We start from the raw sequence: 27,977 nt of genomic DNA on the forward strand, positions 1-27,977 counted from the left end.
TTAAAAATATTTTTCTGTGGATTAAAAATGCATTTACACAGCTCATCCCTTTTGTCGTTCACACCAAAGGCTTAGTGAAGGTGTGTGTTTAACGGTAACATCGATGCCAAGATTGTGGCCTACAGAAATATGGCAACAGGGAAAGACTGGACTCTATCTGTGGGTCTTGTAATACCAGACACCAATATACACTTGAACATATTCTAGAGAATATCGATTTTCGTGCACTACAAGCCTAATAGCTGTTCCATTCTAACTAAAAGTTTCAGAAGTAAAAATATCAAGTTATGGCTTACTAATCTTTTGTTCAAAGTTAACTTTAAAAATACATGAAAGTTTACAAATATAGTCCTAAAAGTCAATAACTCCACTCATTCAGCTTAGGCTCATTAGGTACCTTCCATAAAGAAGGTTTAGTATTGTGTGTGTGTGTGTGTGTGTGTGTGTGTGTGTGTGCGCGCGTGCACGTGTGCGTTTCTTTGTTTTTACACTGGAGTATTATATGGGATGAGGAAAGAGTGGGCATAGGGATTATAGTCTAAAAGACTTGGTATTATAGTGACTCTGAGACTAACAAGCTATTTCATTTAGATGCTCCCGTCTGTGAAATGAGAGGTTTCAAATCATTCTCTGAATCTCCTTCCAAGTGTAACATTTTGTGAGTTTGTAGTGTTTTATTTTAAACTATATCAAAAGATATATTAAGTTTGTTGCCCTATAACTTGGATAGTCTAACAGGATATTTTGGAATAATCACACTGGAAGAACAGGTGGAAACTGTACAAGTAGTTGTTCTGCCTTTAACATATGTGGGTAAAACATCAAATAATAGGGGAAATAAGTAACATAAAACATATACATCCACAAAAAGGCCTTTATCATCTATGCACAAAAAATATTTATGCTTCTTTAAGCTATATTTAGGATACATATATCGCTAAGACTTTTTGTCTAGTGCTTAACCAACCACTAATATATAACTGACAGTGGATGCTAAGAGGGTGCCATTCCTGGGGGAAACCCAACAGCTATTTGGTAGCAGGCCAATCAAGTTGGATCCCCTTGAACTTGGAGAGGACAGCAACTTGTCCTAAGCAGGTGAAACAAAGTCTGAATATGTGCTTACCTTCCCTCCTCACAGTGCCACCGCTGACATCACCCACATCCGACAGTTTACAGAATGCCTGGTCCAATGATAGGGTGTCCCTCATAACACTGTTCCTACCAAAGGACACTTGCTATAACAAAGGAAGTGTGGCAGTGAGCTTGCAATTGCTGCATGGCCCACCATCCAAAAGTCGCAAACCTGATACAATAGTGGAATAATGCTAATCATGAAAGGCTCAGCTAAGGCACCATGTTAGGGGGATAAACCACAGGACTGCAGTACTGGCCTCCAGGATGAAGTTTGTGTGCTAAACCAGCAGCCAATATAGGATGTTTGTGCCCATCATGGGTAGAACACAGCTCCGGGGAAAAGGATGAGCCCTTCTTACAATCACTCACAATGCTCCACTCGTGGATTTGTGCTTCCTTTCCCCACCACGTTAGACTTTGCCAGTTAGAATCCTGGTTCTTGTGGCATGGGGAGGGACAGTCCTGTCCATAACCCATAAAGAGTCCCACTTAAGTGGAAGCTATGTTTGGTTCTCATATGATCTGGTGATCATGCATTTTTCACTACAGTGGACTCGCAAAGATAGCAAGAGAGACCGTACTTATGACCATGAGGAAGTAGGGCTGCTGCTTCATAACCTGGGCAAAGAGAAATAATAGGTCTGGCACTTAGATGTGCTCCATGCCCAGAAGTGAATGGGGAAGTACAGCAACTAAGATTTCCTAAGAGCAAGGAAACTAAGGGCCTAAACCTGGAATTAATGTCTGGGTCGCTTCGCAGGGCAGCAACCTAGACCAGCTGAGGTGCCAGTAGAATAGGAGGAAAATCCAGAATGAGTGGTAGAGGAGATTGGTGAGGAACATCAACCAGGGCCCCTAGGATCACTATAATACTGGATATTGTAGCCTGGTTCATTACCTCATTTTGGGGAAGTGCATCTGGCCATCACTTTGAAGGCTTATACTTGAACTCCTCGTAGGGAGGACACGAGGATGCTGTTTATATGCTACATGGATATCAGAAATGATGGAAGTGCGAGTTCTGCAAGGGGTTGCCTGTCCTGGGCCCAGCTGATATGCTTTTCTATACTGGCTCAGCCCTAAACTTTCCTCAAGTTTTGGACAGTTTGCTCACTGGAGGGCTCCGGATACTGCTTCCATTGTCTCCTGTTTCCTAACAACACAAAGCTGCATTGGCCTCCCTCAGGGTGAAGACCAGGCATTAGCATGCCCCCAATGACATCTGCCATAGAAAGATCCAGAGTGGTTCTGGTACCTATGACCAGACTAGGATAGTTCTGTCCCCGCTGGGATATCACTTCCCTAGTTGGCACCCAGAAGAGACAACTGGAAGTGCAGATGAGCTAATGTCCCATAGGATGACTCTTGACCAATGAAATACTGTAGAAGGTGTTAAGGAGTTGGCATATAAATGTTTCTTCTTCCATCTAGTAAACTTTTCCAGGGTACTTTGGTTCCATCTGACTTATCTAGAGCTGTTTCACATGACCCAGTAACTAGCCATATTTTCTTATGAAGCTCTACCCAACTCAGTAACCTCCCACTTTGGCTCGGCTTTCTCTTTCTCCTACAAAACTCTTCTTAACTTCCTTCTTGCTAACCTGGGACTGCTTGATCTCAGTCTGTTTCCTAGAGAATGTGGCTTGAGATACAATGCAAGGTTCTTCAATGTCAAAGTTTTTTTTCACTGAGTAAACACATTACCATATAGTATAAACAACCCTTGCCTTCTCAACTGAAAAGTTTACTGATTTGGGTACACTCGCGTTCAGGCTCTCTTTATTTTAATGCATTGGTGTAATTAATGTCTTTGATTTTTCTTAAACTTAGAACTACTCTCTTCCTATGTCCCATTTTGTTTTCTAACTTTTTCATTACTCTGCTCTGGTTTATTATACCTTTATTCTATAGCTCTCCTGTATTTGAGATTTTTTTTGATCCAAAGAAGCTTTACGTTGCTTCGTTTCTCCCTTTCAGGATGTGCAGCTGTTCAGTGCCGTTTTCTAGAACAAATAAGAACAAATAAGCAGTGAATGCGAGGTTTCATCTATATATTTTTGTATAATTTTTGACATATTGGAGGAGTGTAATAAATTTTAAACGGCAGATTATGGACTCCGTTCAGCTTATCTCGAGTCACTCCCCAAGAACACTAAACATTTTTCACCATGCTTTGCCGGGCTTCTCCCCAGCCCAGTGTGTCCTACGATCTAGTCTGCGGCTTCACTAGCACCCTTCCTCCCCTCCCTCACCATCTCTCTTTTCATTATTCTTTCTGAGAAGGATTCAGAGACAACATAAATTGCAAACCTATGGTGCTTTCATTAGTATTAAATAGGAACACTTAACCAACATTTTCATTATACCTGTATATTGGAAGTAAAGCCTGAAACCTTGTGTATTAAGTTGATATCACACTTGTGTCTCTCTCACATCTGACCTAACTGCCCAGATTCTTCTAGATTTAGGTATCTCAAGCTTTTGGAATTATTTGTGTTGTTGGTAGTTGTTCTGTCCTGAATTTGAATACTCTGCGATTTGAGTCCACACAGAGAACTCAACTCCCCAGTTCTCCAGCCTCCCCCGGCTCAACTTCAATCATGAACTTCCTTTACTCTCATGGTCTATTAATTAATCACTCTTTTCCCATGAAGGTTGTGTGATGGAAGCTAATCTATGGAAAAGTGAGGAATGAGATTAATGTTCACAAAAATTGTAAAATTTTTGTAAAGATGCAGATAAAAGATGCAGCAGTACTATGCTGCATCCCCGTTGAAACAAAACAAAGACAGCCACAAACATTTGAAAGCAAGTCACATTTTTGCACACCATCCATTATTCTTGCATTTAACAGGATGTTAAAGATTCTACATCTTCTGAATTTATTAGCTTGGTATTTAGCATGTTTCACAGCCAAAATAGCAAAGAAGGTTCATTATTGCTGGTTAAATTAGCCTCATGAAAATGTTGTTGGTAAAAGGTTACAGAAACGAATAAGAGATCTAACCAAGCAGCATATTAGAACATTTATCATTATAATTTAAAAAGGCATTCTGATGATTTGAATTAACTTGGCTAAAGGTAGAGAATTAAATAAAAGGTAATAATTAAAACCTAAATGGCATGATTAGCTCTTCCTTTTGATAAAGAAAAGACAAAACATATGCATACTGCATTTACTTAAATTGTCTTCTTGAGAGAAACTGAGGCCAATAAATCACACCTGATTATACCACTTACGGGCTTTTAAAAATTTTAACAGCTTTATTACATATACTCTGGATTACTTAAATATCTTGTGATTTCCTCAGACGTAGTCAGAAAGCCCTTCCCACATTATTTATTTTCCACATTATTTTATTTTGGATAACTGAAGCCTAGAATTTAACTTGTTTTTCTACTGAGATTTTAGTGTTTCTTTTTTTAACTGAATGTGATAGATGATAGATAGATAGATAGATAGATAGATAGATAGATAGATAGATGATAGATAGATAGATAAGGGATAGTTAAGTTTTGTCATCTTTATGAAGTTTTTAATCAGTGAAAACATTTATTTAACTTGTATTTTTTTTTACCTCTTCAACATTCAGAGCTTTAATGTTTGTGTGAACTAAACTATTAATATCTTCCTTTGTGTTAAAATTATTTTTAATTCCAATGCATTTGATATGCAGTGTTATATTAATTTTAGGTGTACAATATAGTGGTTCAACAATTCATATGCCACTCAGTGCTCTTAATCCCCTTCACCTGTTTTACCCCCTTTGGAAACCATCTGTTTGTTCTCCATAGTTAAGAATCTGCTTATTGATTTGTCTCTCTTTTTTGTTTATTTCTTAAATTCCACATAAGAGTGAAATCATATGGTATTTGTCTTTCTCTGACTGGCTTTTTTTGCTTATCATTATACTCTGTAGATCCATTCATGTTGTTGGAAATGGCAAGATTTCATTATTTTTTATGGTTGAGTTTTCTATTCTATATATATATAGAATATGCATCATCTATTCATGGACACTTGAGCTGCTTCTGTAACTTGGCTATTGTAAAATAACAGTGCTATAAACATCGTGGGGCATCTAACCTTTTGAATTAGTGTTTTGTATTCTTTGGATAAATACCCAGTAGTGAAATTGGATCATAGGGTAGTTCTGTTGTTAACTTTTTCAGGATACTCCATACTGTCTTCCACAGTAACTGTATTTCCACCAACCGTGTAAGAGGGTTCCTTTCTCTCCATATGCTCATCAATTCTTGATTCTTGTCTTTTTTATTTTAGTCATTCTGACAAGTGTGAGGTGATACCTCACTGTGGTTTTGATTTGCATTTCCCTGATGATGAGTGATGTTGAACATCTTTTCATATGTCTTGGCCTTCTACATGTCTTCTCCCCATTCTTTAGGTGGATTATCTATTTTTTTTTTATGTTGAGTTGTTTGGATTCTTTATTTATTTAAGATATTAACCCTTCATTGAATATGTCATTTACAAATATCTTCTCCCATTCTGTCCACTGCCTTTCAGTTTTGTTGGTTGTTTCCATTGCTGTGCAGAAGTTTTTATTTTGATGTAGTCTCAATAGTTTATTTTTGCCTTTGTTTCTTTTGCCTCAGGGAACATACCTAGGAAGATATTGTTATAGCTTATACAGAAAGATAGAACTTTTTTTCTAATAAGTACATAGAGCTTTCCTGAAACAGATGGTGAATCAATTTCTTATTAGTTTGGCAGTGTTTATTAAGTGTTCCTTGTCTGTGGGCTTAAGATCAGAATAATTATTTTCTCCACTTTTCTATTCTTAACAGAAACCAGGAGCTAAAAGAACTTGGTGAGCTTTCTCCACACTGGGACAATCTACGGAAAAATGTCCTTACTCACTGTGATCAAATGGTGAATATGTACCAAGATATTCTGACAGAACTTAGCAAGGAAACAGGTATGAAAGCAATAACTTATTTACATCTTCAAACTGAATTACATTCCATGCATGTTAGGTAAAAACAGTAATACACGTTGTTATTATGCATATAGACAAGCCAAAATAAAATTTAAAGAACCTTTTTATTTCTCATTCTACTATCTTGGCATGATAGACCAAGAAGAAACAAATTGCACTATTTTGCCCCATGGGATTATTATATGAATAACTGAACATTTTTTAAATTGAATTTCTATAAAGAAAAGTAGCTTACACAGGACATGTTTTTCTTTCTGAAATCCTTGTAACATTTTTCCATGTCAAACATACTTCTCAACATACACGCACACATGCACAATTATTATTCATTTACTAATAATGGTCAATTTTTTTTCCTATTTAGGGTCCTCTTTCAAATCAAGCAGCAGCAAAGGAGAGAAAACATTAGAATTTGTTCCCATAAATCTTCATCTGCAAAGAATGCACGTACACAGCCCTCACTTGAAAGGTACTATAATATTCTTTTTTAAGTGGGCAAATTGTGTTAGTGTGTCTTTTTAAAGAAGCTTGACTATTGGCAAAATTTAAAAATTTTAAATTATGTAAAGATGAAGATGAAATAATTGAAGTTGATGATGACCCTGAATACTATAAACTGGATTATTAGTATTTTTGTTGCTGTTTCTTTATCATGTTAAAAATATGACCCCTGATTGAGTCATAGATTAATATGAAAAATAAGTGTTAGCTACATTAAGTAGTATCAAGGATGGCTGGGATACCTGAGTGGCTTGGTGGTTGAGCATCTCCCTTCGGTTCAGGGTGTGACCCCGGGGTCCTGGGATGCAGTTCCACATAGGGCTCCCTGCATGGAGCCTGCTTCTCCCTCTGCCTGTGTCTCTGCCTCTCTCTGTGTCTCTCATGAATGAATAAGTAAAATCTTTAAAAAGTATATAACTGATAACCATGCTAGTGTTTTGAATTAAGGGGAAAAAAAGGAAAAATAAGGCTTGTTATTTCGAAAAATCAAAGCCCAAAGATGGACTCATAGGCTGTTTTTCTGACTTACTGGTAACTATCAATAGTCACTCCCTTCTTTTTGAGAAAGGAATTTATCAGAGAAACAGTGACAGTGTATTTTACTGTACACAGATGTGAGAAACATCTATCAAGGAAAAGTGTATAGATTTTTATAAACATACTTCAGTAAGGTTTATAGTGGATACCATACTGTATTCATTATCATTCTACATAATTCCCTGCTATTTCTTAGTAAAGTATATTTATTTTTTTAAAGATTTTATTTATTTATTAATGAGAGACAGAGAGAGAGAGAGAGAGAGAGAGAGAGGCAGAGACACAGGCAGAGGGAGAAGCAGGCTCCATGCAGGGAGCCCGACGTGGGACTCCATCCAGGGTCTCCAGGATCACATCCTGGGCTGAAGGCGGCTCTAAACCACTGAGCCACCTGGGCTGCCCATTAAAGTATATTTAAATATATTCTTCTCATCTCCCTTTTACTTTAACTTATTGCTATATCAATTTTTGTGCATAAGTACAGTGAGTATCTGCTTCTATTCACATACAGCAAAAGTCCCCTGTTATGCTTTTTGTCCAGCATCATTAACAAAGCTCTTCACCTCTCTTTCCTCTCAAAAGTCTCCCTGTTTAATGAGAAATGGTGTGGTCATCCTACTAGTACCCATTTTCCTAGGGAGTCAAAAGTTACTTTAGATCATCCACTCCTCTCTGATAAATGTATTGACATATGAACATACACAGATACATCTAAGGACTCATGCTGACATCCTATTTTGTAGCTATTGTCGCAATACAGAAGTTCTAGGTTTTAAAAAGTTAAAATCTGGGTTCTGCCTTAGAATCATCTGAAGTTTTACAACCAGAAAAAATAACCATTTTTTCTGAGTTTGTGCCTATGATTGTGTATAAATGACCAGCTACTGTGTCAGTTTAAGTATAGTTATAGTCATTCTGATGTATAATTGTAGTATCTTTAGTAACCCTTCTCAACTATCTGAAATTTTAACTTGAATCCTTTTTACCATAAATTATGTCAGTGAAAGAACTGAAATAAAAATGAGATAGATTGGTCCAAAGCATTTAGGAAATCTTCCCTGATTACTGATATCTGTCAGTAGTTTGAACATAACATCTATGGTTTTAAAAATCATAAAGACCAAAATATCAACAAAGAATAAAGAAGCTGGGATCCCTGGGTGGCTCAGTGGTTTAGCACCTGCCTTTGGCCCAGGGCGCGATCCTGGGGTCCCAGGATCAGGTCCCCCATCGGGCTCCCGGCATGGAGCCTGCTTCTCCCTCCTCCTGTCTCTCTCTCTCTCTCTCTCTCTCTCTCTCTGTCTATCATAAATAAGTAAATAAATAAATATTTTTAAAAAAGAACAAAGAAGCTAAAATACTTAAAAGCTATCTGACAGCCAATATGATTTTTTTTCTAATGACCGATATGAAATGACTTTAATGATAATGTAAAAAGTTTATATATTTTGGAGTGAAACAGAATTTCAGCTTCACCAACTTTTATATATGACCTTAAGTCTATTATTTAATCTTTCTAAGTAGTTCTATTCCTAAATAAGTGAATTAGAATATATAAAACACCTAGAATAAACAATAATTGCCATTATACTACAGGTAGCATTTGCCATCACTGGAACAAAATTGAACTCCTAATTTTATCAGGGCTGTAAAAAGGAGAAAAGCAATCAGTTAACTTCCTATTAAGGGACAATGGAATCTTGAACCAAGAAGTGCCCAGATTTAGAGTAAAGATGATTTACAGGAGCATTTCAGAAAAAAAAATATCATATGCAATTATTTAATGACTGAGAGACTGAAGAAATGAGAGAAGGTTAACCTCAGTACAGCCATGGATGGATAGCAGTATCATCAAATCAGATGACTTGTTGGGGCCAAATTGATATGAATGTATACTTAAATACGCATTCAAATATTTGGCAATGATCCTAAAACACTTCCACCAAACAAAGAAAAATTATTATCTAAGTGAGCTCTTACTATACTTATTTCTTGAAAACAAAACAAAAACAGACCATTTAGGCTGTGCCTTCCAGGATGCTGTCCGAAAAATAGACTAGAGTAAGCTCGGATGAATACAATGTGCTCCGTTTCTATTTCTCTAATTTAAAAGGAAGAAACTGGCAACTCAAGAAATTTAGAAAAGCAAACATAATTCTCCTAATTAGTTTGGTTTGGGGTATGTATCGGTTTCCTAGAGCTGCTGTAGCACAGGACCACAAACCAGATGGCTTAAACAACGACGATTTATTATTTTACACTCTGAAGGCCAGGAAGTCTGAAATCACGGTGTTGGCAGAGGAATGCTCCCCCTGAAGCCTATAGGGGGACACTTCCTCAACTCTTGCTAGTTTCTGGTAGTTTGCTGGCAATCTTTGCTTTTCCTTGGTTTGTTGGTGCATCTTACCAATCCTCCATCTTCACAATGTTCTCTTGTGTGTGCATCTTTACATCATCTCCTCCGTGTGCATCTCTGTGTTCAGATTTCCCCCTCAAGGGCACCATTTGTATTGAATTAGGACCTGACCTAATGACCGGATTTGAACTTGATTACACCTATAAAGACCGTATTTCCCAATAAGGTCATATTCTAGGATATCTTTCTTGAGGAGTATAAATCAACCCATAATAGCAAGATATATAAAGGAATTTCTTGTGATGACAAATATCAAATAGTATAGACAAAAGCAAAATTCTGATGTTGGGTACAACTCATAAACAAGAAGATTTTTGACAAAGCAGTTTTCAGGAAGACTGGTTCCTCTTTTTGAAGACCTAAAAGAAAAAATGTGGGAAAAGACTAGATATTCTAATAGCCAATAATTAATGCAAAGGTACTGGATTGTACTACGTACTGAATTTTTTCCAAAGGCTAACTCATGTAAATTTTATACACACACACACACACATATAATATATATAATTTTATATACATTGTGTATATGTGGCATATATATCATACATGTAATATGTAATATTGAGTTTATATGTTTTTTAAAATATTTATGTTTTCATAATAGGTTTAAAATTTATTATTTGGGATTGGAATTCAGATGCAGTAAGTGCTTTATAAACTAGATCACCAACTATATGTTTTAATAGAAATTGAAAAATTGAATTTTTGGGGCCCTGCCACTTACTTCTTGGACATTGATCAAGTTAATAACCTTTCTGAACATTGTTTCTTTTTGTTTGCAAAATAAAATGGCTAAAAGTTGTAAATGGCAGTCAATCAAATTTTCTTCCTACTTATATAACATATATTCAGCAGATTAAATGAATTGCAGTTAAATTTATTTAAGATCCATGGTTCCTGATTTGAATGGTTAGCTGAATTACAGACAACATTTGCAAGGTAATGATGCAAGTAAGATTAGCCAAGCCTTGGTCTTTCACTGGTGAGTTATTTGGATATAGTCTACATTTATTTTCATTTCTACCATTAGTAAATTACATCAATCCACATTTGATTAATATGCCTGCTATATTTGGAGAGGCAGCTTTGCAAACAACAGCAGGCAGGTTCACCAAATGCAAGGCTAATGTATAGCTATAGAAACGAGTAACTAAGCAGAACTAATGTTGTCATGTCTCTTACTGACAATGAAATAACCTCCATTTAATGTCAGGTGCCCCCAGACCCATTAAGATAATTTTTTACCCTTAAATTAAATGCAACAAATACAATTCCAATAGAGATCTTAGACAACAGTGACAATAACAAAGACAAAACCCTGAATTTATGGGGCGCCTGGGTGGCTCAGTGGTTGAGCATATGCCTTTGGCCCAGGGTATGATCCTGGGGTCTTGGGGTTGAGTCCCACACCGGGCTCCCTGTATGGAGCCTGCTTCTCCCTCTGCCTGTGTCTCTGCCTCTCTCTGTGTCTCTCATGAATAAATAAATAAAATATTTTTTAAAAAACCTGAATTTAAGAACATAATTTTCCACCTCGATAAATTTTATTTTCATAAAGTTAGTTATGAATATTATAAAATATGGATTCTTATAATATTATTCTATGCTTTAGTTTTTAAATTTTATGTTATAGATATATAATAGCATATTATAATATATAGCAAAGAGAGAGAGAAAGAAAAAGAAAAGAAAGAAAAAAAGAAAAAATCTGTTAGTATATCATAAAGTGATAGTTGTAATCAGGTGCAAAATAAGCCAGAATTTACTAGATAAGTATGGATGAGTCAGCTAACCTCTCTGCCCCTTAGTTTTCTAATCTCCACGTTAAGGGAAGTTGCGAATGAGGAGCTATTTAGACCTCCCTGATTTCTGTATCTTGAGTTTGGGTATATCACCTCATTGATGAAATATAATTACTTTTGGATGATACTGCTGAATTGTTTGGACTATTTTGAGATAGATTTCCCTTAATATTCTTTGTTGTCTTGTGATTCATGTCAAAGTCATTTTGTGGGCCATTTTGAAGTCAGGGATTATGCCTAAATTGTTCCTTGAGATGAGATCAGCATATCTACTCTTTTTTTTTCATTAGCACTATTTTTATAGTTGTAGGAATTTTAAAAAGATCTTCTGGGGAAAAAATAGACTTATTATCTCATATCTATTATTAAGTGGCTTTTTAAAGGCTATGAGGCAGCCCTATTATTAAATTTCAAACCAACCTAGTATCTTTAGCTTGATGAGATTCAACAACTTGGATTCCATTTCCCCATTATACTATGATACCATTTTCACAAAACCAAGGACATTTTTTGAGATATAAACTATCAAAGAAAGAAGACACACAGAGGATATTTTTTTTTTAATAAAGGACCTCTGATTTTTTTTTTTTTTGCTCAAATTTTCTGTAAAACAAACGTCCACCTAGATTTTTATAGTTATCTCTTAGTACCAAAAATCTGAAAGCTCTTATTGTAAACAGTTAAGGGCTATTCATATCACAAGGATACAATGACGACAATTTTAAAATAAGACAAATATTACTGATCAGATTGTTACCTTAGAATTTTATATTTATTGACTTTTTTGTTTATGTATATGCTCACACTTAGAGAGATACAATAAATTTCAGTTGATTCTACCTAAATTTTTAAAAAGTACAATTGCTCTAGCCAAGACTGAACATGGTACTTTAAGTGTATACCATTCTTCATTAACTAAACTAAGACACCAGGGAGTGAATCCCATGACCCTACCTAAATTTATCTACTACTTTTGTAGTAATTGCAACTGGCTTTCAAGGATGAAGGGCCAGAGGGATCCCTGGGGGCTCAGGGGTTTAACGCCGCCTTCAGCCCAGGGCGTGATCCTGGAGTCCCAGGATCGAGTCCCGCGTCAGGCTCCTTGCACGGAGCCTGCTTCTCCCTCTGCCTGTGTCTCTGCCTCTCTCTCTGTGTGTGTCTATCGTGAATAAATAAATAAAATCTTAAAAAAAAAAAAAAAGAAAAGATATCTTTAAAGCTCTCAACACTTAGGAAGTCCCAAGGGGTTAGGACCACTGTGCCAGAAAGGGAACAAAGAACAAATAAATTTATTTCCTATCATTGTCAAGCAACAAAAATTCAACTGGGTAATTTAAAAGTTCAAATTGGCTTTATTGAATGATTCATGAGCCAGGTAGCATCCCACCTAGCAAATAGGAAAGAGCTCTGTAGATCTGCAAAAAAAGGAAAGATTTTCAAAGGTAGGAAGTGGGGGAAAAAATGAAATTATTGGCAAAAGAATCCATTGTTTTAGTCAAGGTCATCCTCCTAAGGGTAATGGAAGGGGTCTTTTAGTAAACTTTCTAGTGCTGTCCAGGGCATTGCGTGTTGAGTGGCTAAAGGTTACATTCCTGGGAGCCTGAAACCGCAGTTAGGTTAGATATTAAGCCTTGGTTTGTTGATGTGTGTCCTCTGACGTAAGTGACTATTTTGAGCCTCTGGCTTTCTTTCTTTTCTTTTCTTTTCTTTTTTTTTTTTTTTTAACATTATGAAGCACAACATCACAGTTATCACTGTTTAAAAATCAACACTTCAAAGCAACTTTTTGGAGATCTCAAATGTATGAAGGTTATATAAGCCTAAATTCTTGGAACCGCTACAAAATACGCACTTAAAGATCCCAGCTTTTTGAGGAGTGGTTCTAATCAAGGTAGAATCAAAAGGCAACAGAGAAAAGTGAGAGAGACAAGAGAGATCTTATTCGCCCTTTCAACATCCAGACATAAACCCTACTTCTTGCCTCTACAGAGAAAGCCTCTTGATATTAATAGAATATCAAGGTTGGCTTGTGAGGTGGGGAATTGGGAGAAATGGCTTCTGGAAGGTAGATAAAATGTTCAGTTCTGCTTGCTGTGCTGAAACACAACAACAGTACATTTTACTTGAAATTTATTTGAAATGTATTCTTTGAAGTTCAAAAGTAAAGAATATTTGGGAAACTCTGCTATGTTTTGGCTCCTGGTAGCTTCACCCTTGAGAACATGGAACCATGTTAGGAAATCGGCTCCCTTTCTGTTCTAATTTTTTTTTCAGATCTTGATTGTTGTGCTACTAATTATTATGTGACTTTTCCCTAGAATTTCATATTCCTAATCTGCTTTACTGTTAACTTCCTTTTAGTATCTTGGTTGAAATGATGATAAATGGTAAATGGTAAATTGTTAACTTCCTTTTAGTATCTTGCTTGAAATGATGATAAATGGTAAATAAAATCATAAAAATGACAATTTAATGAAAATAATGGGAAGATCTAAGTAAACATTGGATAGTATAAGACTAAATTTATTTATTTATTTATTTAATTTTTTTTAAGACTAAATTTAAAAAAAAATACAAACACTGTACTTTTAGTAGTGAATTTGCTTCTTACAGAGGTATGAATTAACAATTCTGAAACTATTTTATTTGTAAATAACATGGTTAACCAAATATATAAATATGTAATTAGGGAAAGTCAAGTTTCTCATTGTCAGAGAAAGAAGTTAGAAATAAAGAAGGAAGGAAGCCTAGAAAGAATTTTGTAATGCTCAACTGAAGTCAAAGGTAATAATGTGGGCTCATTGGTTTGTTATTTTTAGTATAGATAGATAAGGATGTGTATGTGTGTGTGTACTAATTGATATGCAAATATATGCATATACTCCCTACTTCTGGCACTGAAAATATTGAAAGCAATAACAGTGAGCATACTACCCCCAGTATTTGATTTCTTAAAATATATATATATATATATATATATATATATATATTTCACTTATTTATTTATTCGAGAGAGATTTATTTATTTATTTGAGAGAGATATTTTGAGAGAGCAAGAGTGGGGGCAAGGTCAGAGGGATGAGCAGGCTGCCTGCTGAGCACTGAGCCCCATGCCCAATGCCTGGCTGGATTCCAGAACTCTGAGATCATTACCTGAGCCAAAGCCAGACATTTAACTGACTGAGCCACTCGGGCGCTCCCAGTATTTGATTTCTAAACACCATTCTCCAGTAAAAAGAGCGAGGGTTCTTTGGAAAACTGGTTGATTCTAGGGCTGAGGCAGGGAAACTATAAGATGAGTCTAGAGTATCTCATGGCTCTAGAAAGTAAGGAAGTGTTCAAAAAACAAACCATAACAATGATGACAAATATGGGGGTAACATATATAAATAGGCCAAGAGCCAAGTGGAGGAGCCCCCAGGGAACAAAGCTAGGACAACTTGAACATAGAGATGGTGTTAGTTCATAAACCAAGGGACAATATACCCATGAACCCTTATTGATATTAATAAATAACTGAGGGGCACCTGATGGCTCAGTTGGTTAAGCAGCCAGCTCTTGATTCCAGCTCAGGTCATGATCTCAGGGCACTGGGATCAAGCCTCACATGAAGCTCCACTTAGCAGGAGTCTGCTTGAGGATTCCCTCTCCCCCTCCCTCTGCCTCTCCCCACCACTCTCTCTTTCTAAAATGGATAAATAAATCTTTAAAAATATATATAAAAATAAATATATATTTATATAAAATATGTATAAAATATATAAATATAAAATATATATATACATATATATGTGTATATATATAAAATAAAGGAGAAAGGTCAACTATTCTTCCCAAAATAATTTCAGTTAATAAATGTGGAAGGAATGAGGGAAATAGAAAACCGCAATTCAACCACAGCAGTGATAATTGCCACAGGCAAGATTTATCAACAGAAGTTAAAATTAGTGGGTATAAGTCTAAAAAGAATATTGGATATTGCATTGTCTTAAAATACATCTCTCTAAATATTCAGTGGCCTTACAGTGAAGAATCAACTGTAGGTAGTGGCAGTCATCACTTTGACCAATGCGTCAAGGTTAACATCAAGTAATATATATCAACTTAGCATACTCCCTGTTATAACACACTGAGAAGGGCCTATCGCCTTCATAGTCTCTGACTCTATGGTGCAGAACCTCAGTCCAATTATGAGAAAACAAAAAATAAATCAAGTTGAGGGACACTCTACAAAGTAACTGACCAACGATCTTAAACAGTGTCAACATGAAAAATGAAAGACTGAGGAACTGTCATAAATTGGAGGAGACTACATGACGGCTACATGAAATGTGGAGTCGTGGACTGGATCCTGAAAAAGCAAAGGATGTTAGTGGAAAAAACAATCCTAACACACTATCTACTTTATTTAATGATATAGCACAAATTTAATTGCTTAGTTTTGATAACCTACGACTATGTAAGATACTAACATAGGGAGCGTGGGTGAAGGATGTACAGAACTGTTCTAAATTTGCAACAACTCTGGAAATCCAAAATTATCTCAAAAATAAAAATTTTTGAAAGTATTTAAACATGGGCAACCCAGGTGGCTCAGCAGTCTAGCACTGCCTTCAGCCCAGGGCGTGATCCCAGAGACCTGGGATCGAGTCCCACGTCGGGCTCCCTGCACGGAGTCCCTCTGCCTGTGTCTCTGCCTCTCTCTCTCTCTCTCTGTGTGTGTGTCTCTCATGAATAAATAAATAAATAAAATATTTAAAAAATATTTAAACAATAATAAATATATTTTGTATTTTAATAAAAATTATATATATTTCAGGTATATAACATAATATTTTGCTATGCATATATACATAGTGAGTGATTACTACAGCTAAGCTAATTAACATACTCAACTCCTCCCAGAGTTCCTGCTTTTTTTTTTTTTTGATAATGAGACATTTTAAAAGGAATTCTGTATTTCTTCCTGTTTTAGGTAGCATATTAAAACTTAATTCATAATGCAAAAGTAAAAAAATGAAACTTGATTCAAATTTTATTGAAATATTGGCAGCAACTTAGACGTTTTTTTCATTGTGGTCACACTATCTAATGTAAGTTCTAACCTCTTAACAAAATGTTAAGTGTATAATTCCTTATTGTTGACTATAGAAACGATGTTTTATATCAGTAATCTAGATCTAGTTATCTTGCTTGACTGAAAGTTTGCACCGTTTGATTAGTAACTTTCTTTCCTTTCCCTCTTCTCCCAGGCCCTTCAGCCTTAGCCTCCCTGCATCCACAGTGCAGTAGATCACTGTCCCACCTGGGTGGCCATTCAGTCACTTGGCCCAAAACACAGGCTTTGATACTTACACCCCTCCTCAATATATTTCAGATATTAACAGAAGAACATTCAAATGCCTCAATGTCATCCATGTTGTAGGTGTTCAGTAAATGTCAATAAATAAACAAATATTCTGAGGCTCAATTTAGTTTGCCCTATATGTCTTTATAGATCATATAAGGTATTATTATTCTTAGTTGAAGAAATAAAAATTTACGTACACTCTCCAGAAAAAAATATATTGGACCCTGAAATATATAGATTTCTCCATGGGAAGGGGATGAATCCACGGACCATATTCTATAAAAGACCAAAGAGATTTATCACTATCCACATGCAAAAGAATGAAATCTGACCCTTGTCCTGTAGCATGCACAAAAATCAACTCAAAGTGGATTAAAGGCTTAGGCATAAAACCTAAAATTGTAGAACTCCTAGAAGAAAATATAGAGGAAAAGTCTTATGATAATTGGTCTTTAGAGTGATTTCATAGATAGGACACTAAAAGCAGAAGCAACAAAAAGAAGCAGGGCTACATCAAACTAAAAAGCTTCTGCATAGGTAAGGAAATGATAGACTAAAAAGGTAACATACAGAAGAGGAGAAAATGTTGACTATATATCTGATGAGAAGTTAATCTCCAAAATATATAACAAACTCCTGCAACTCAATAGTAAAAGAATTAATAACCTGACTAAACAATGGGCTCAAGGCTTGAACAGATATTTTGCCAAAGAAGGCATTCAAGTGGCCCACGGGTATATGGAAAAAATATTAACGATTATTAATTATCAGGAAAATGCAAATCGAAAGTATGATGAGATGCCATCTTACACGTCTAAAAATGGCTACTATCAAAAGACAATGAGTGTGAGCCAAGATGTGCACAAATCAGGACCCTTGTGTATTGTTGGGGGACGTGAGATGGTGCAGCTGCCACGGGAAATCCCGGCGGCTCCTCGAGGAGTCAGAACGAGAACTCTCATGGCTCAGTCTAGTTCTGGGTATTTGTGCAGAAGAACTGGAGCGAGGCTCCGGGAGGGGGGCGGCCCCGTGTCCACACGCACTGGCCCGGGCAGGGGAGTGCAGTGGGTGAGCAGCTGGAGGGGCCGCATGGGGCGCCCAGCCCGACCCTCCCACCCGCGCCCGTGACCCCCGCGACCCCCGCGGCCCGCAGGCCTGAGTCTTCCCAGAGATCCCTCCAGCCAGGAGCGTCGCTGTCGCTTTCCCTGTCCCTCGACATGGTACCCTCAGCACCAGCCCCGCCACCAGTGTTGAGCATCCTTAGCCCAACCCAGATCTTGGCCATTCCTGGTCACCTCTGTGTGCCCCCGTCCACGCGGGTCTCGGCAGATGTGCAGCACAGTCCACGGCGGCACAGTGATGTTTCTTTTTGCATTTATTTTAAATTAACACAGGAGCGGATTCTATTCAGCAGACTGAGCCTCAGTATCACTTTCCTTTTCAGACTGAAAAGTGCGTTTTCTTGGGAAATAACCAAAGGTTAAGATACCGTCTTCCTTTGCTTCACGGGTAGGGTTACTCCTCAGGGCCAGCACAATCGGGGGGAAAATCCACTCCGCTCACCACCTGCAGCTCCCTTCAGCCCCATCATCTGGTTGAGGAAACTGAGGCAGAGAGAAGTGCAGTGACTTCCGTGAGGCTGCTCAGCCCCTCAGCGGCACAGCTGGGATCCAGAGGGGGACTCAGGTGCCAGCCACTAACTAACCCCCCGGCTCTCCATCTCGGGATTAGGAGTTGGAAGACCCTGGGTGGAAGGTCTCTGGGACGTTAGACAAAAGCAGGTCACTTCTCAAGGTTCTCAGAGTTCTCGTCAGGGAAACGAAGGTGGACTGGGATTTAGTGTTGGTGACTCTCGGGTGTTCCCATGACCATGTGAGAAAGCTGCGACCCTTTTCCATGAAGAGGAATAGACACACTTAGACAATTTGCATATATTCATAGGTTCCCCCAAAACCCTATTCTTAGCCCTAAGGTTGAAACCTCCTAGATGAAGAAATCCTTAAATTGCACACAAGTCTAATATTCTGCTATATTAAGAAAAGCTAACTTTTAGTTTATTAGTGACTTCTTAAAAGGGCAAGCGATTACCACAACAGTCTGTTGAGTGATTGTTCAGTATGTGCCTTATTGATAGGTTGATTTGGGTTACACTCCGAGGCCTTTTATCTGTTTGCTTACTGTATTGTTCTGTTTTGTTTGTGTGACCTTGAACTCACTCTGAGTGCTGCTGAAGCCTTTCACTTGAAGACGTTTTTTATTAAGAAAAATATTCCAGGTGCATTTGGATTGAAGCAGTGTGAAGTTACGGTGTTTACCTGAAGCTAATAAAATTTATGTTTTCCCTGTAAATGAGAACTGAAAAACAACCAATGCGTCACTACCAAAATCAATTTAAAAAGGATCTACTATGAAATTAGGTTTCTCAAATAAAACGTAGTTTAACAAGAGATGTTCACTCTGTCTTCCTTCTTATGAGGATACTTTTCATTAGAAGGTAAAAATGATGGTATGTTTTGAAGCCATAAAGTTAATATGTATCAAACTTGATGGCTTTCAAGATCAAATGATTGAGTTTCAGTTTAAATATATGGATTTTTTATTAAAAAAAAAAAAAAACCCAAAGTATCCCGGTGGAAAATAGATCTAGAGACCTTTTGTGTATTCTTTCTATGTGTCTAAGAAAATTGCAAAAAACATGCATTCAAAACTGTGTAAGATTTAGTGTACCCAGATAGGAAACTATTCTGTGTAGATTTTTAAAAAAAATACACTAGTACTCTTCTGCCCTTGAGCCAAGATGAATTAATACTTTGGTTCTTTTCTTTGTAAATTTTCTCTGTAAAGATTGTTCATTATTGTTGAATTTCAATATGATTGCAAATTAAGTGATGCAAAACTCAATAAAGTAAAATACACAAAAGGCCAATTAACATGTTATCTCAGTAAGTATGTAGAAGAATGAGGGAACATACCGTTCCACAAAGTAGCATATAATTAAGATGTAGTCATAAATCAAAGAAATATTGTAACTTGTTTAGGTGCACAGGTGGCTTTAGAAAGATTGATTAGCTCCTCTTGCCCCCTTGAGATGAGAGTTCGTAGTTATTCCTGCGAAATTAAACAGAATAATTCCTCAAGCTTCCTACAGTGTGTACGCTTCAATGAAGATAGCATGCTGGAGACAAATGTTTGCAAAGTGTTCATCTCCTTGTCCATTCCCGTTCCAGATGCTCTCTACGATGTCATCACCGTGGGAGCCCCAGCCGCCCATTTTCAGGGATTTAAGAACGGTGGTCTTCGGAAACTACTCCATAGATTTGAAATGGAAAGAAGAAAGTAAGTGACGACAAGATGCATTAATGATATTGTCTTCCCTTTGGGGAAGTTTGTTTACAAGGTTAGGATGAAGAAGCTTGGTCCATCACCATGAATAGTTCTTGACATCTCCAACCCATTGAGTGAAGTTGTCAAATGTCCAAAAAAATACTTGAACAGAAATTAAATTAGAATAAGTGAAATGCCTGAGTGCATTGCTTATAGAGTAGCACCATGCGAGCAGAAAAGTCTTCTGGAAACCATGCTACGAAAAAAAAATAGATGTATTCTCATTCAATGAATGGTATTCATGTGGAGATTTAGCTGAAATGGCCTACTTTAACTGGGAAGCCAAGGACACTTGGTGGAGAGCATGCGTCCTAATTTATGACTCTGACCTTACTAGTGACTTCCATTGTGTCCTAAGGCCAGGCACATCACTGCCTGTCATTTAATTGTGCAATTTGAAAAAGAGACATCAATATAGGACTCTGTTAAATGGTGAGATTAAAAGAAAAATCTTGTATTCCTTAGAGGCAAGGCATGACAGAAAAACCAGAGTATTATCACTGTTACTTATAATTGTAATATACTTTCTCCGTTTTTTTTTTTGTGTGTGTGTGTGAGTGTTCAATTACTTTAAAATACTGCATCAGGAAGTGTATCCACTGTGTACTGAGCCCCGTGTCCCAAGGAATATATCTATACTCCTGTAAACCATAAAGAGTGTTATTCAGGTGGGAAGGGTGACTTTACTTTCCTTTTCAAGTCTTAACTCTTCTTGGGTTATGATCCTGAATTTTGAAAGTTAGGGGAAAATAGTTATTCTTAGTCATAATTGGTTTAGTAATAGTATCAGAAAATCTAGTGGCAAAACCAGAATTTTTTTTTAAAAAAAGTTTTATCATATAACACATTTGTCATTCAGTGTCCAGATTTTCGGGAAGAAAGCATTAAAGTCGGTCAAAATTGGGGCACCTGGGTGGCTCAATAGGGTTGAGCTTCCAACTCTAGATTTCAAGTCAGGTCATGATCTCAGGGTGGTGAGACGAAGCCCCACCTCGAGCTTCATGCTCAGGGAGGAGTCTGCTTGAGATTCTCTCTCTCCCCCTCCCGCTGCTCCTCCCCCTGCCCCTTCCCCTGTTCATGCTTTTTTTAAAATAATAATCAAAAAAATCTTTAAAGTAAGTTATAATTGAATAACTGATATACTGATATATTATAACTATCATCAAAATATCAAAATAATCAAAAAGGACTGTTCCGTTACCACCAAGGAACTTCCTCAGGTGATCCTTTAATAGTCACAGCCTCCCAAAACTTTTTGCTGTGGAAAGTTATTCTATCACCTTATTATTTCAGCAGGGAATGGAAATCAGAATTGCAACCAGGGTTTCTGAGGAGAGAGGCACATCCTATTTAGTTCATGGAGGCTGGAGGTCAACCAGCACAGACCTCAGGGGAAAGGAAGGATGCCATCTCCATGGGAGTGGAATTCAGGTTTCTGTCCGTGGGCTTTATGAGGGAGGGATGTTGCTCACTGACCCCTTGCTGCACTATTTTTTGAATGGAGGAGCAACCCGCCATTTTTGTGGTATCATCCCTAGAATGGACAGGTGTGATTAAAAGTTCTCTGTTCTGTTTGGCCAACTTTACTAGCCATTTGGCTTTTCTTGGATGCCATTTTTATCTGGCATTTTACTACACTGCTACGATATATGAGACAAGAAAAAAAATGGAACTCATCAATATGTCATTCCTTAAGTCCCAAGGCACCGAGTCAATCTGCCATCATTTGTCCACCTCTTAGATTCTTCTGATAAATGACTTATGGGTTTTCTCTAGAGTGTTTTTTGTAATTAGAGAAGTAAAATAGATTGTGTTCACTCCATCTTGCCTGGAACTAGAAGTCTCTAATCCTGAGAATACATCTTAATCTTTTTTTTTAAGATTTTATTTATTTATTCATGAGAGACACAGAAAGACACACACACACACACAGGCAGAGGGAGGAGCAGGCTCCATGCAGGGAGCCCGATGCGGGACTCCATCCCAGGACCCCGGGGTCACGCCCTGGGCTGAAGGCAGGGGCTAAACCACTGAGCCACCCAGGGACCCCCAAATTCATCTAATCTATCTGTTTTTCTCAAACTTTAGAGTTTGTAAAAAAGCTAAAAGACTGAAAACTGTCCACAGGGCACATAAAATCTAATTGAGGATATAAAGCACTGGCATGTGATGATACATGGAACCTAACCGTGAAACTTCCTAAAATATTACTATATGCTACTATTAAAGAGCATTAAATGCTGAGTTGTGTGGTTGAGCTCTGAATAATATTTTTTAACTTAAAATATCTGCATGGATGTCTGAATTCTTCACCATTATTCACCTCTCAGTTTATATACATATAATCATGCACACACACACACACACACACACCTTTCTAGGATCAAATTTAAAATAAAAGAGAAAAGAGCATCCAACGCTTATAAACATTGATTTGTTTCAGGTTTTTCATGTGTGTTATACATCCCATTGTTTTACTGATGTCTTTATTGATAAAATGCAATGAAGTTTTTAATTAAAAAAAAAAAAACAATTTGGTGTAGATCTCAAGAGGACTTCATAGGGAGGTGATATAGGACAAGTATGATTTGCTGAGCTTGGCATCAGCCTGTCCATCAAGTTAAGAGGTGATCTGTTTTAAACAAAGACTTCCAGCCTGAAGTGACATCATATAAGCAAATTATTTTTCTGCAGGCTTTTTCAACAACAAATATTGCATTAGTAAGTCAAAAGCAATAACAGAAGTAAATATGACCACGTGAAATAACTAACTTAGACGTACACGCTTACTTACATTTGGCAGTGCAGAAAAGCACATTAAGTGAAGGAATTAGCTTCACCTCTTCTTTCTTTTGATACTTCTCCAAAAGAGAGCCAAATATTTTAGTCCAGTTTTTTTTTTTTAGATTTATTTATTCATAGACACAGAGAGAGAGAGAGAGTGAAGCAGAGACACAGGCAGAGGGAGAAGCAGGCTCCATGCAGGGAGCCCGACGTGGGACTTGATCCCGGGACCCCAGGATCACACCCCAGGCTGCAGGCGGCTCCAAACCACTGCGCCACTGGGGCTGCCCTTTAGTCCAGTTTTTTAGGGGAACTACCATAACCGTTATACTGCTTTATCTTTATTTATTTTCTTCTCAGCTATCCAATGAAATACTGTCGTCTGAAAACAGATGTAATTTATGTGTTTGCTCCTCAGGGATCTGTTTTTTGGTGAATACATTGACCACACAATGAAAAGGGTTTTAGTGTAAGAAAGCCTTACTTATAGGAGCATTTGGATGGCTCAGTTGGTTAAGCCTCTGCTCCTGCAGTTGGTTCGGGTCATGATCTCAGGGTATTGGGATCGAGCCCCACGTCAGGCTCTGTGCTCAGTGCGGAGTCTGCTTGTCCCTCTCCCTCTGCTCCCCATCCTCTCTCACTATCTCTCTCTAAATAAATAAATAAGTAAGTAAAAATTTTTAAATAAAATAAGCCTTGCTTATAGTAGTCATATAATGTAATCCAGATCACATAAAAATGCATTTTAAAAGCTACAGGATAATCAGTTAGGAAGAGTGCTCTGCTTAAAGCACAAATATCTGAGTGTTTTACTCCGCTGCTTCGAAACCTTCAGGGAGTCCAAGATCGTCCACGGGGCATGCAAAGCCCCTGTGGTCTCAGCCCACCAACTTTCTACTTTCACCACTGTTTTCTCCTGTACTAGCTTCTTAAATGCTGCACAAACTGTTTCCTTAATGGACTTCACACTTTTCCACCTCTTCTTTTTTCCTTATCAGCTCCTGTTTACAAGAAATTCTTCTGTTTTCATCTCCCCACTATTTTCTTCTTCTTTCTGTCAGAACCATACACGCAATCCTATTCAAAATTCCACGTGTCACCTGTCCTAATTGTCTACCCGCTCCATTACGTCTTCCTGACTTGTCAGACTGATTTGACTCTATCTCCTAAAACTTTATCTTTATGCCCCTTATAGTCTTATTAGGGTCAGAGTTATGATGTACTACGTTTGTTCTTGTCCGATACTTCTGTAATAGTTTGTGATTTCCTTGAGGAAGAGATGTCCTCTTGAAATTTGGGTCTTCTGGAGTAACCCACAGAGTATTTGGCACACAAGTTCAAATTCAACAGGCGGGCAGCCCAGGTGGCTCAGCAGTTTAGTGCTGCCTTCAGCCAGCCAAGGGCCCGATCCTGGAGACCTGGGATCAAGTCCCACATCAGGCTCCCGGCATGGAGTCTGCTTCTCTCTGCCTCTCTCTCTCTTTCTGTATCTCTCATGAATAAATAAATAAAATTAAAAAAAAATTCAACAGGCATTGGAATTCGCATATGCATCAGATACAGCTTCTGACTTAAAGTGCTGAAAACTCTAGTGGGAGATCAAGTTTCACAAATAATAGTAATAAAATAAAATCGGTATTGTATAAAGTAGGGCTTCTCAACCCTGGCTTCATATTACAATTACCTTTTGAGCTTTAAAGTATGTTATCTATGCCAAGATGTCACCTCAGACAGATTAACTGAAAGTCATGGGAAGGGAGCCCAGGTCTGGGTATGTCTTAAAAGCTTCCCAGGTAAGACTTCCCAGGTAAAGCTTCCCAGGTAAGACCGTAGCTAGAGAGAGATGTAAGTGAACAGTGCTGGGAGAAGACAGGAAGGATGTGGAGAGAAACAGGAAGAGTGACACGGATGAACTGAAAAATGGTCAGGTTAGAACCTCAGTTGATCTGTATCGAGAGGAAAGAAAATCTACGCAAAATAATATGTGTTGAGCTAGGAAGGAAAATAGGACAACTCGCTTACTGGAAATTCGTGTTTAAAGAATATCAAACTCATTAGCAGTTGCCATACAGAATCAAAGATGGGAGTGAAGCTATAACAATTTTGACCTGAGAAAACTTGGGCCTGAGTAACATGCAAACAAATAAAACTGAGCATCCTGTAAGGGTTTTCACGCTATAGACAGGAGATTTTTCTGAGACAAAACCCTCATTGCACATGTATGTTTATAAACATCCAAAATCAGGATGTTTGTAAGCCATGTGTATTCAATTGTTACATCAGGTTTCTACGAGTTCTGGAGTCCGTGATTTACCTGCAGGCTCTTCAAAGCTTGTGGATTCCTCCCTTGAAATTTGATCCATTCTTTACATTATTGCTGAAAAGAAAGTGGGAAGTTGCCACTTGCATGAAACTTTCCTTAAGATGGAAAAGCACCCCGTGGAAACCAAGAGCCTCATAAAGAAGAAGAAGGGCCAGTGAGGGGCAATGTCCACCCTCGTCGAGAATGTGAATTCCCTGTGACCTGCCCCTAGGTTTGGAGTGAACTCGGAACCGCCTCCCTACCAAGGACCTAAGGTCACATTCCTGCAGACATGCTCTGGTGTCCCCACCCTGCCCCGCATCTGTTCCAGATTGGAACAGAATCAACATTTCCTGCCCCACAGTTTCAGACAGAAGAGAGAGAGAAAAAAAAAAATCACTTGGAAAGGCGATAAGAAAAGTGAACTAAAATGTTACGGACAATTATTAAAATAATAATAATAATAATAATAAACAAATAAAATTGTACGGACAAGACTATTAGATGCTCTCCTTGAGCCTACAACACCCCGAGTCTGTATTAGAATCTGAGGGAATTTTCCGAAGGAAAGTAGAACATTAATACAAAGAGTTAAGCAGACCAGTCTTACTTTTATAAGATCAATGGTTATGTAATCATATGGCAAACTCTCTGAGGAGAATTTAACTGTTTTAAGGAGAAATACAAGTAGATGTTTCCTCATTCTCTGTTATAAATAGAAGATTTTGGGGCACCTGGGTAGCTCAGTCAGTTGAGCATAAGACTCTTGATCTCAGAGTCATGAGTTCAAGCCCCACCTTAGGCATGGAGCCTACATTTAAGAAATAGAAGATTTCTTGGATAAAAGGGAAAACATACTGCCTTAGGGAAGGAAGCTCTATGTGGACTACAGTGTAGCAGGCGTTCAATAGGCCGGAAATGGGAGAACTGGATGCAAATCCTCATACCACTACCTTTGGTATATATTCTTCTGATCCCATCACTAACCACTGCCTAGTTTGGGGAGACAAAACATAAATTAACATATTTAGTCAGTAGTATAAAGCTGAGATGTCTAAGCAAAACTGTCAGTTTTCCAACTTATACCTTTATGTACTTTCTCCAGGAACTAGGCAATAGCTACAAAAATATTTGCTTTAAACCCTTTATTTTCATGCTTAAAACTAAGATTCTCAATTTTTTTGAAAGAGAATGATTCAGATATATTAAGTAAAAGCAAAAAAAAAAAAAAAAAAACTGTATCCATGATTTTATTTGGAAAACCTTTTTTTTTTTTTTTTTCTTCCCCTACTGTAACACTTTCTCTGTCTCTAGCTTGATCTCTGGATTTCTTTCAAAAATTAGTCTTGTCATTCACTGGAGAGCAGTTTAGCCTGAGATCACAATTCTAATATTTTGTATTCACCAATAGATCCTGCCATATATCTTCTCAGAAATGTTTTGATCTTTCAATTATGTGTATTTTAAATGTTTTTCTATTATTCTTTTAATTTTAATTCTAGGACAGTTAACATACAGCATGATATTAGTTTCAAGTGTACAGAGTAGTGAATCAACACTTCCATACACCACCCTGGGCCCATCATGACAAGTGCCCTCCTTGATCCCATGACCTATTTTGCCCTCCTCCCACCCACCCCTCCTCTGGTAACCATCAGTTTGCTCTCTATAATAAAGAATCTGTTTTCTTGGTTTTGTTTCTTAACTTCCACATATGAGTGAAATCATAGATATTTGTCTTTCTCTGACTGGCTAATTTTGCCTAGCATGATGCTCTCTATTATCCATGTCATTAGAAATGGCAAGATTTCATTCTTTTTTTGTAGCTGAATAATATCCCACTGAATAAATATACCACTTTTTCTTTATTCATTGATCAATGGATACTTGGGCTGCTTCTATAATTTGGCTATTATAAATAATGGTGCTATAAATGTAAGGGTGCATATATCCTTTTGAATTAGTATTTTTGTTGTTTTGGGATAAATACCCAGTAGTGTGATTACTGGATCATAGAGTAGTTCTATTTTTAACTTTTTGAGAAACTTCCATCCTGTTTTCCACAGTGGCTGCCCCAGTTTGTATTCCCACCAACAGTGCAGGAAGGTTCCTTTTTCTCTGCATCCTCACCACACTTATTATTTCATGTGTTTTTGATTTTAGCCGTTGGACAGGTGTGAGGTGATAGCTCATTGTGGTTTTGACTTGCATTTCCCTGATGATGAGTGATGTTGAGTATCTTTTCATGTGTCTCTTGGGCCCTCTGGATGTCCTTTTTGGAAAAAAGTTTGTTCATGTCTTTTGCCATATTTTAACTGAGTTATTTGAGTCGTGTGTTATGTTTATTGGAAAATATAGAAAAGTCAAAAGAAAGATTAAAATTACCCATAATCTCCTTCCACAATAAGACAGTTACCAGTGGCATACAGGTGTGCTCTCATCTAGTTTGTTTTTGCACATATGATTTACACTTATATGTTTTTCTTCTATAACTTTAAAAATTCAGGATGGCTTAAAATGGCTAATTCTTCAAAGTATATCAATTGAATGCTCTACATTGAAAAAAAAATCTCTATGCTTGAAATTCTTTGGAGGCCGTGCCCAAACCACCGAAGCTAGTCTATTTTAAATCATCGGCTAAAATTCATGTCGTGTTTACTTCCAAATATATTTTCTTCCCTTTTGGAAAAAAATACTTTATGTCACACACACAAAAAAAAATCCCCACTTTCTATCACACAGGCCCTATGGAAATAAAGAGTAGGTATTAAGAAAAACCCCGTCCATTCCTTTTTTCTTTTAA

The 27,977-nt window shown here is 37.4% G+C and overlaps 1 protein-coding gene across 15 annotated transcripts in view; it reads left to right on the top strand.

Moving 5' to 3' along the window:
- Positions 1-27,977, top strand: part of INPP4B (inositol polyphosphate-4-phosphatase type II B) — a 707,387-nt gene that overhangs the window by 538,039 nt on the left and 141,371 nt on the right. For all 15 annotated transcript variants that reach the window (XM_035702054.2, XM_025462335.3, XM_049097162.1 and 12 more), the window contains 3 exons: positions 5,947-6,077; positions 6,463-6,567; positions 19,932-20,040. In XM_035702054.2, the coding sequence (XP_035557947.1) occupies positions 5,947-6,077; positions 6,463-6,567; positions 19,932-20,040 (345 nt within the window). The remainder of the gene's footprint in view (positions 1-5,946; positions 6,078-6,462; positions 6,568-19,931; positions 20,041-27,977) is intronic.

Source organism: Canis lupus, chromosome 19, assembly GCF_003254725.2.
Source record: "Canis lupus dingo isolate Sandy chromosome 19, ASM325472v2, whole genome shotgun sequence".
In the NCBI taxonomy this organism is placed as follows: domain Eukaryota; kingdom Metazoa; phylum Chordata; class Mammalia; order Carnivora; family Canidae; genus Canis; species Canis lupus.